This window comes from Petromyzon marinus, assembly GCF_048934315.1.
Source record: "Petromyzon marinus isolate PM22_M1 ecotype Great Lakes invasive population chromosome 75 unlocalized genomic scaffold, UKy_Petmar_22M1.pri1.0 chr75_unloc.1, whole genome shotgun sequence".
Taxonomy (NCBI): Eukaryota; Metazoa; Chordata; class Hyperoartia; order Petromyzontiformes; family Petromyzontidae; genus Petromyzon; species Petromyzon marinus.
In genome coordinates this window covers 279,357-291,528 of record NW_027422613.1, presented here as the reverse complement: position 1 = coordinate 291,528, position 12,172 = coordinate 279,357, and the positions used below count along the sequence as shown (strand labels likewise).

The window sequence follows — 12,172 nt, the reverse complement described above, 5'->3', positions numbered from 1 at the left end:
CACACACACACACACAGTGACACACACACACACACACAGTGACACAAACACACACACACAGTGACACACACACACAGTGACACACACACACACACACAGTGACACACACACACACACACAGTGACACACACAGTGACACACACAGTGACACACACACACACACACAGTGACACACACACACACACACAGTGACACACACACACACAGTGACACACACACACACACACAGTGACACACACGCACACACACAGTGACACACACGCACACACACAGTGACACACACGCACACAGTGACACACACACACAGTGACACACACACACACACACAGTGAAAGACACACACACACACACACACAGTGACACACACACACACACACAGTGACACACACACACACACACAGTGACACACACGCACACACACAGTGACACACACACACAACACAGTGACACACACACACACACACAGTGACACACACACACACAGTGACACACACACACACACACAGTGACACACACACACACACACAGTGACACACACAGTGACACACACACACACACACAGTGACACACACACACGCACACAGTGACACACACACGCGCACACACAGTGACACACACACACACACAGTGACACACACACACACACACAGTGACACACACACGCGACACACACAGTGACACACACACACACAGTGACACACACACACACACACAGTGACACACACACACACACACAGTGACACACACACACACACACAGTGACACACACACGCGCACACAGTGACACACACACACACACACAGTGACACAAACACACACACACAGTGACACACACACACACACAGTGACACACACACACACACACAGTGACAACACCACACACACAGTGACACACACACACACACACAGTGACACACACACACACACAGTGACACACACACACACACACAGTGACACACACACACACACAGTACCACACAGTGACACACACACACACACACAGTGACACACACACACACACACAGTGACACACACACACACACACAGTGACACACACACACACACAGTGACACACACACACACAGTGACACACACACACGTGAACACAGCCACACACAGTGACACACACACACACACACAGTGACACACACACACACACACAGTGACACACACACACACACACAGTGACACACACACACACACACAGTGACACACACACACCACACAGTGACACACACACACACAGTGACACACACACACACACACAGTGACACACACACACACACACAGTGACACACACACACACAGTGACACACACACACACACACAGTGACACACACACACACACACAGTGACACACACACACACCACAGTGACCACACACACAGTGACACACACGACACACAGTGACACACACACACACACACAGTGACACACACACACACACACAGTGACACACACACCACACACAGTGACACACACACACACAACAGTGACACACACACACACACAGTGACACACACACACACACACAGTGACACACACACAGATGACACACACACACACACAGTGACACACACACACAACACAGTGACACACACACACACACAGTGACACACACACACACACACAGTGACACACACACACACACAGTGACACACACACACACAGTGACACACACACACACACAGTGACACACACACACACACAGTGACACACACACACACACACAGTGACACACACACACACACAGTGACACACACACACACACACAGTGACACAAACACACACACACAGTGACACACACACACACACACAGTGACACACACACACACACACAGTGACACACACACACACACAGTGACACACACACACACACACAGTGACACACACACACACACAGTGACACACACACACACACACACACAGTGACACACACACACACACACAGTGACACACACACACACAGTGACACACACACACAGTGACACACACACACACAGTGACACACAGTGACACACACACGCACACACAGTGACACAACACACACACACACAGTGACACACACACACAGTGACACACACACACACAGTGACACACACACACACACACAGTGACACACACACACACACACAGTGACACACACACACACACACTGACACACACACACACACACAGTGACACACACACACACACACAGTGACACACACACACACACACAGTGACACACACACACACACAGTGACACACACACACACACACAGTGACACACACACGCACACACAGTGACACACACACACACACACAGTGACACACACACACACACACAGTGACACACACACACACACACAGTGACACAAACACACACACACAGTGACACAAACACACACACACACAGTGACACACACACACACAGTGACACACACACACACAGTGACACACACACACACACACAGTGACACACACACAAAGGCAAAGATCCCCCGCGTAGCCTGTAACAGACTGTAGGGGCAAGTGCTGTTAGCGAGCACCTATGAAGGCCGGAACGGTACACAAGGGGGTGGGTGGCCAGCACCACCACGCCCGACCGCCTTTGTCTCCCCAGTGACGATGTTTACTACACACCGCACCAGGTACTCATTTGAGGCCGAGTCGACCTAGGGGAGAGGCCCCGGGACCGGTTCAAATAATCGTCACTGGTGTTGGCCGTGAGCGGGAATCGAACCCGGATCGCACAGTGACACACACACACACACACACAAAGGCAAAGATCCCCCGTGTAGCCTGTAACAGACTGTAGGGGCAAGTGCTGTTAGCGAGCACCTATGAAGGCCGGAACGGTACACGAGGGGGTGGGTGGCCAGCACCACCACGCCCGACCGCCTTTGTCTCCCCGGTGGCGGCGATGTTTACTACACACCGCACCGGGCACTCATTTGAGGCCGAGTCGACCTAGGGGAGGGCCCCGGAACCGGTTGAGATGATCGTCGCGTGGTGTTGGCCGTGAGCGGGAATCGAACCCGGATCGCACAGTGACACACACACACACAAAGGCAAAGATCCCCCGCGTAGCCTGTAACAGACTGTAGGGGCAAGTGCTGTTAGCGAGCACCACCTATGAAGGCCGGAACGGTACACGAGGGGGTGGGTGGCCAGCACCACCACGCCCGACCGCCTTTGTCTCCCCAGTGACGATGTTTACTACACACCGCGCCGGGTACTCATTTGAGGCCGAGTCGACCTAGGGGAGGGCCCCGGAACCGGTTGAGATGATCGTCGCGTGGTGGTGTTGGCCGTGAGCGGGAACCGAACCCGGGTCGCCGGGCTCGTAGCGATGGTGTAGCGCTAAGCGCTACTACACTACCGCTCCCCACGCAAAAAAATATGGGACGCTTCACGAATTTGCTCTGTCATCCTTACTTACAGGGGCCACACACACACACACGCACGCACACACACACACACACACGCACACACACGCACACACACAAACACACACGCACACACACACGGACGGTGAGTAAAGCGTGGATGGGTGCGAGGCGCCGGTGATCGAGGACAACTGAACTATGCAACCAATTAATAAGCTTGTGCCGGCGGCCCCCCGGGGGTGGAAGGGAGGACAGGCGTCTGCGACGTCTGCCGGCCAAACCCCATTCGGCGGAGCCAGGAGGCCGAATCTCCACCCCCGTTGGCTCCTCCGGCAACAGCGAAAACGCCACTTGCGTGTGGCCACGTGGAATGCTCCAACGCTCGCTGCGGAGGAGAGAGGCTGCCCCCACTCCTCCGTCGGGGAGCTGGGACGGTACCGCCCGGATCTCTGCGGTATTCAGGAGGTCCGGTGGACTGGATCTGGTTCCTGCCGCCGTGAGGGGGGGTGGACAGTCCTCTAACTCGGGGCAGGAGACTGCCAAACAACAGGGGGTGTGGCTCTTCTTCTGAACAAAAGAATGAAGGGGGCGTGGGAGAGCGTGGCGGTGAGGTGTGGGAAGCTGTAAGCCCCAGGCTGCTTTGGGCTCGCCTTCCCGTCAACCGGAGGGCGAGGAGTGGTGGTCGTGGTTACTTATGCCCCCATCGAAGACGAACATCCGTGGAGGGATGCGGGCAAAGCCGATGGGTCAGATGCCTTCTACGACCTCCTGTCACAGGTGCTGGCTAAAGTGGCCCCTCGGGATAGAGTCATCATGTTGGGTGACTTCAATGCCCGAGTTGGTCATGATGCTGGCACCTGGTCTGGCGTGATTGGAAGGCATGGGCCAGATCAGCTCAGTAACAACGGTAGGAGGCTGCTAGATTTTTGTGCAGCCCATGGGCTTGTAATTACCAACAAGCTGTTCCGGCATCGGTGCATCCACACAACATCATGGATGCATGCCGGGTCCAAGCAAGAACATCTGCTGGACTACATAGTGACGGACCAGCGGATGCGGGCCCATGTCCTTGACACCAGGACCTACCGTGGAGCTGATCTGCCCACTGACCATCGACTAGTCATCTGTAAGATGCGCCTGCCATTCTTCCACTCCGGTGGTGGGTGTACACCCAGGACCCCATTCAAACCCTGAGTGGCCTGGTCTCAGCTGATGAATGTTGCAAGCGAGAATTTCATCATCGCTTGCGGCTGGGGTTGGCATCGTCCCCCACTCCTCCTGATGTCGAGGGTAAATAGGCGAGGTTTAGGACTGTGGCTCATGCAGCTGCAATGGCTGCTTTGGGTACGCGGTCCAGACCTCCCCAGAGACCCTGGCTGACAGAGGAGGTGTTTCAAGCTGGCTGAGAAAAAGCGACAGGCCCACTGTCATCGGCTACAGAATCCCACGTCAGAGAATGAGGAGGCTTACCGCAGCCTTCGCTCGGAGGTTCGGAGAGCCGTGAGGCGCTGCAAGGATGGGTGGTGGTCGTAGGTTGCTGAGGAGATGGAGTCTGCCTCAATGGCCCGCGATCAACAAATCTCTATTTAACTCCATCAAAAAAGTAACCTGCAGCGCCACACCTATTACCATCATTAGGATAAAGAACGGTGATCCAATCTCCGACCCCCAGGAACAGGTTTGCAGATTTGCTGAGCATTTCTGTGAGGTCCTGGGGAAGGGAAATCCCTCAGCCAGGAAAACATCGTGGCACAAAGTGAGGATGACCCTGCTGAGGCTGCGGTGCCTCAAATATTGGAGGAGGAAGTCACCCCTTGCGAGTGGCTGGCTGAGGTGCCATCTGTTGAGGAAGTACTGAAGGCGATCCGGAGTCTAAGACCAGGAAAGGCACCGGGCAGAGATGATCTCCCAAGCGAATTGCTGAGGGAGGGTGGCGTTTGTGCACAGACTGCCCTATATGACATCATAACAACCTGAAGCTTGCCACTAAGAGGGTGGGGGCCTTACCATCAGCCCCACCAGAACTAAGCACCTGCCTGGGTATTTTGTACCATCGGACACTCCACCCCCACAACTCCCAAATGGTGATAGTGTAGTGAGTGAGTGTGTCTATGAGTGAGTGAGTGTGTCTATGAGTGAGTGTGTCTATGAGTGAGTGAGTGTGTCTATGAGTGTGTCTATGAGTGAGTGAGTGTGTCTATGAGTGAGTGAGTGTATCTATGAGTGAGTGTGTATATGAGTGAGTGTCTCTATGAGTGTGTATATGAGTGAGTGTGTATATGAGTGAGTGTGTATATGAGTGAGTGTCTCTATGAGTGAGTCTGAGTGAGTGAGTGTGTATATGAGTGAGTGAGTGTCTCTATGAGTGAGTGTGTATATGAGTGTGTATATGAGTGAGTGTGTCTCTATGAGTGTGTATATGAGTGAGTGTGTATGAGTGAGTGAGTGTGTATATGAGTGTGTATATGAGTGTGTATATGAGTAAGTGTGTATATGAGTTAGTGAGTGTGTGAGTGAGTGTGTATATGAGTGTGTATATGAGTGAGTGTGTATATGAGTAAGTGAGTGTGTCTATGAGTGCGTGAGTGTGTATATGAGTGACTGTGTATATGAGTGAGTGTGTATATGAGTGTGTATATGAGTAAGTGAGTGTGTCTATGAGTGAGTGAGCGTGTCTATGAGTGAGTGTGTATGTGAGTGAGTGTGTCTATGAGTAAGTAAGTGTGTCTATGAGTGAGTGTGTATATGAGTGAGTGTGTATATGAGTGTGTATATGAGTGTGTATATGAGTTAGTGAGTGTGTGTGTCTATGAGTGAGTGTGTATGTGAGTGAGTGTGTATATGAGTAAGTAAGTGAGTCTATGAGTGAGTGTGTGAGTGTGTATATGAGTGTGTGAGTGAGTGTGTATATGAGTGAGTGTGTATATGAGTGTGTGAGTGAGTGTGTATATGAGTGAGTGTGTCTATGAGTAAGTGAGTCTATGAGTGTGTGTGTATATGAGTGTGTGTGTATATGAGTGTGTATATGAGTGTGTATATGAGTTAGTGAGTGTGTCTATGAGTGAGTGAGTGTGTCTATGAGTGAGTGAGTCTATGAGTGAGTGTCTATGAGTGAGTGAGTGTGTCTATGAGTGAGTGTGTACATGAGTAAGTGAGTCTATGAGTGTGTCTATGAGTGAGTGAGTGTGTCTATGAGTGAGTGAGTGTGTATATGAGTTAGTGAGTGTGTCTATGAGTGAGTGAGTGAATCTATGAGTGAGTCTATGAGTGAGTGTATGAGTGAGTGAGTGTGTATGAGTGAGTGTATATGGGTGTGTATATGAGTAAGTGTGTCTATGAGTGAGTGAGTCTATGAGTGTGTCTATGACTGAGTGTGTATATGAGTGTGTATATGAGTGAGTGAGTGTGTATATGAGTGAGTCTATGAGTGTGTATATGAGTGAGTGTCTCTATGAGTAAGTGAGTCTATGAGTGTGTATATGAGTAAGTGTGTCTATAAGTGAGTGAGTGTGTCTATGAGTGAGTGAGTCTATGAGTTAGTGAGTGTGTCTATGAGTGAGTGAGTGTGTATATGAGTGTGTATATGAGTGAGTGTGTATATGAGTGTGTAAATGAGTGAGTGTGTATATGAGTGAGTGTGTATATGAGTGTGTATATGAGTGAGTGTGTATATGAGTGAGTGTGTATATGAGTGAGTGTCTCTATGAGTAAGTGAGTCTATGAGTGTGTATATGAGTGAGTAAGTGTGTCTATGAGTGAGTGAGTGTGTATATGAGTGAGTGTCTCTATGAGTGAGTGTCTCTATGAGTGTGTCTATGAGTAAGTGAGTGTGTATATGAGTGAGTGTGTATATGAGTGAGTGTGTATATGAGTGTGTATATGAGTAAGTGAGTGTGTATATGAGTGAGTGTATATATGAGTGAGTGTCTCTATGAGTGTGTATATGAGTAAGTGAGTGTGTATATGAGTGAGTGTGTATATGAGTGTGTGAGTGAGTGTGTGAGTGAGTGTGTATATGAGTGAGTGTGTATATGAGTGTGTGAGTGAGTGTGTATATGAGTGAGTGTGTCTATGAGTAAGTGAGTCTATGAGTGTGTGTGTATATGAGTTAGTAAGTGTGTCTATGAGTGGGTCTATGAGTGAGTGAGTGTGTATATGAGTGAGTGTATATATGAGTGTGTATATGAGTGTGTATATGAGTGAGTGTGTATATGAGTTAGTAAGTGTGTATATGAGTGTGTCTATGAGTGTGTAAATTAGTGAGTGTGTATATGACTTAGTAAGTGTGTATATGAGTGTGTCTATGAGTGTGTAAATTAGTGAGTGTGTATATGAGTGTGTATATGAGTTAGTAAGTGTGTCTATGAGTGTGTCTTTGAGTGTGTCTATGAGTGTGTGAGTGTGTATATGAGTGTGTAAATGAGTGTGTATATGAGTGTGTCTATGAGTGAGTGAGTGAGTGTGTATATGAGTTAGTAAGTGTGTCTATGAGTGTGTCTATGAGTGAGTAAGTGTGTCTATGAGTGAGTGTGTCTATGAGTGTGTATATGACTTAGTAAGTGTGTCTATGAGTGTGTCTATGAGTGAGTGAGTGTGTATATGAGTGAGTGAGTGTGTCTTTGAGTGAGTGTGTATATGAGTGAGTGTGTATATGAGTGAGTGTGTATATGAGTGTGTAAATTAGTGAGTGTGTATATGACTTAGTGAGTGTGTCTATGAGTGTGTATATGAGTGTGTATATGAGTGAGTGTGTCTATGAGTGTGTATATGACTTAGTGAGTGTGTCTATGAGTGTGTATATGACTTAGTGAGTGTGTCTATGAGTGTGTATATGAGTGTGTATATGAGTGAGTGTGTCTATGAGTGTGTATATGACTTAGTAAGTGTGTCTATGAGTGTGTATATGAGTTAGTAAGTGTGTATATGAGTGAGTCTTTGAGTGTGTGAGCCTCACTTGAGATGCCAGAAGAAGAAGTGACCGATTCTCTGGTTGGTGAGCGCCTTCCGCAGCAGGAACCGCGCCAGTGGATTGTCCAGGTACTGCTCATACTTTAGTACCTGGGGGAGTGGTGGTGGTGGTGGTGGCAGTGGAGATGGTGGTGGTGGTGGTAGAGGTGGTGGTGGTGGTGGTGGAGGTGGTGGTGGTGGAGATGGTGGTGGTGGTGGTGGAGATGGTGTTGGAGGAGGAGGTGGAGATGGTGGTGGAGGTGGTGGTGGTGGCGGTGGTGGAGGTGGCGGTGGTAGAGATGGTGGTGGTGGAGATGGTGGAGGTGGAGATGGTGGTGGAGGAGGAGGTGGTGGTGGTAGAGGTGGTGGTGATGGAGATGGTGGTGGTGGTGGAGGAGGAGGTGGTGGTGGTAGAGGTGGTGGTGGTGGTGGAGGTGGTGGTGGTGGAGGAGGAGGTGGTGGTGGTGGAGATGGTGGTGGAGATGGTGGTGGAGGAGGTGGTAGTGGTAGAGGAGGTGATGGTGGAGGTGTTTGTGGTGGTGGTGGAGGTGGTGGTGGAGGTGGTGGTGGTGGAGGAGGAGGTGGTGTTGGTGGACGTGGGTCAGATACTGAGATGACTAGTACCCAAAGACTCACCGCTCCCATAGACTCACCACTACCCATAGACTCACCACTACCCATAGACTCACCACTCCCATAGACTCACCACTCCCATAGACTCACCAGTACCCATAGACTCACCAGTGCCCATAGACTCACCACTACCCATAGACTCACCACTCCCATAGACTCACCACTCCCATAGACTCACCAGCACCCATAGACTCACCACTCCCATAGACTCACCACTCCCATAGACTCACCACTACCCATAGACTCACCACTACCCATAGACTCACCACTCCCATAGACTCACCACTCCCACAGACTCACCACTACCCATAGACTCACCAGTACCCATAGACTCACCACTCCCATAGACTCACCACTCCCATAGACTCAGAAGTTCCCATAGACTCACCACTCCCATAGACTCACCACTCCCATAGACTCACCACTACCCATAGACTCACCACTACCCATAGACTCACCACTCCCATAGACTCACCGCTCCCATAGACTCACCGCTCCCATAGACTCACCGCTCCCATAGACTCACCGCTCCCATAGACTCACCGCTCCCATAGACTCACCGCTCCCATAGACTCACCGCTCCCATAGACTCACCGCTCCCATAGACTCACCACTCCCATAGACTCACCACTCCCATAGACTCACCACTCCCATAGACTCACCACTCCCATAGACTCACCAGTACCCATAGACTCACCAGTACCGATAGCCTCACCACTCCCATAGACTCACCACTCCCATAGACTCACCACTCCCATAGACTCGCCACTACCCATAGACTCACCACTCCCATAGACTCACCACTCCCATAGACTCACCACTCCCATAGACTCAGCAGTACCCACAGACTCAGCAGTACCCACAGACTCAGCACTCCCATAGACTCACCACTACCCATAGACTCACCAGTACCATTCTAGTACCATAGACTCACCACTCCCATAGACTCACCACTCCCATAGACTCAGCAGTACCCATAGACTCACCACTCCCATAGACTCACCACTCCCATAGACTCACCACTCCCACAGACTCACCACTCCCATAGACTCACCACTCCCATAGACTCACCACTCCCACAGGCTCACCACTCCCATAGACTCACCACTCCCATAGACTCACCACTCCCATAGACTCACCACTCCCATAGACTCACCAGTACCCATAGACTCCCCAGTACCCATAGACTCACCACTCCCATAGACTCACCACTCCCATAGACTCACCACTCCCATAGACTCACCACTCCCATACACTCACCACTCCCATAGACTCACCACTCCTACAGACTCACCAGTACCCACAGACTCAGCAGTACCCACAGACTCACCACTACCCATAGACTCACCACTCCCATAGACACACCAGTCCCATAGACTCACCAGTACCCATAGACTCACCACTACCCATAGACTCACCAGTACCCATAGACTCACCACTCCCATAGACTCACCACTCCCATAGACTTACCACTCCCATAGACTCACCAGTACCCATAGACTCACCACTCCCATACACTCACCACTCCCATAGACTCACCAGTACCATAGACTCACCACTACCACAGACTCACCACTCCCATAGACTCACCACTCCCATAGACTCACCGCTCCCATAGACTCACCACTCCCATAGACTCACCACTCCCATAGACTCACCACTCCCATAGACTCACCACTCCCATAGACTCACCAGTACCCATAGACTCACCAGTACCCATAGACTCACCACTCCCATAGACTCACCACTCCCGTAGACTCACCACTCCCATAGACTCACCGCTCCCATAGACTCACCACTCCCATAGACTCACCACTCCCATAGACTCACCACTCCCATAGACTCACCAGTACCCATAGACTCCCCAGTACCCATAGACTCAGCACTCCCATAGACTCACCACTAACCATAGACTCACCAGTACCATTCTAGTACCATAGACTCACCACTCCCATAGACTCAGCAGTACCCACAGACTCAGCAGTACCCACAGACTCACCACTACCCATAGACTCACCACTCCCATAGATGCACCAGTCCCATAGACTCACCAGTACCCATAGACTCACCACTACCCATAGACTCACCAGTACCCATAGACTCACCACTACCCATAGACTCACCACTACCCATAGACTCACCACTCCCATAGACTCACCACTCCCATAGACTCACCACTCCCATAGACTCACCAGTACCCATAGACTCACCACTCCCATACACTCACCACTCCCATAGACTCACCACTCCCATAAACTCACCAGTACCATAGACTCACCACTACCACAGACTCACCACTCCCATAGACTCACCAGTACCCATAGACTCACCACTCCCATAGACTCACCACTCCCATAGACTCACCGCTCCCATAGACTCACCACTCCCATAGACTCATCGCTCCCATAGACTCACCGCTCCCATAGACTCACCGCTCCCATAGACTCACCGCTCCCATAGACTCACCGCTCCCATAGACTCACCACTCCCATAGACTCACCACTCCCATAGACCCACCAGTACCCACAGACTCACCACTCCCATAGACTCACCAGTACCCATAGACTCACCACTCCCATAGACTCACCACTCCCATAGACTCACCATTACCCATAGACTCACCACTCCCATAGACTCACCACTACCCATAGACTCACCACTCCCATAGACTCACCAGTACCCATAGACTCACCACTCCCATAGACTCACCAGTACCCATAGACTCAGCAGTACCCATAGACTTACCACTCCCATAGACTCACCACTACCCATAGACTCACCACTCCCATAGACTCACCACTCCCACAGACTCATCAGTACCCATAGACTCACCACTCCCATAGACTCACCACTCCCATAGACTCACCAGTACCCATAGACTCACCACTACCATAGACTCACCACTCCCATAGACTCACCACTCCCATAGACTCACCACTCCCATAGACTCACCACTCCCACAGACTCACCACTACCCATAGACTCACCACTACCCATAGACTCACCACTCCCATACACTCACCACTCCCAGACTCACCACTCCCACAGACTCACCACTACCCATAGACTCACCAGTACCATTCTAGTACCATAGACTCACCACTCCCATAGACTCACCACTCCCACAGACTCAGCAGTACCCACAGACTCAGCAGTACCCACAGACTCACCACTACCCATAGACTCACCACTCCCATAGACTCACCACTCCCATAGACTCA

The 12,172-nt window shown here is 50.7% G+C and overlaps 1 protein-coding gene across 1 annotated transcript in view; it reads right to left on the bottom strand.

Moving 5' to 3' along the window:
• PIK3CA (phosphatidylinositol-4,5-bisphosphate 3-kinase catalytic subunit alpha) overlaps positions 1-12,172 on the bottom strand; it is a 183,852-nt gene that overhangs the window by 93,162 nt on the left and 78,518 nt on the right. The window contains exon 12 of the mRNA XM_076058449.1: positions 8,326-8,429. Within this exon, the coding sequence (XP_075914564.1) occupies positions 8,326-8,429 (104 nt within the window). The remainder of the gene's footprint in view (positions 1-8,325; positions 8,430-12,172) is intronic.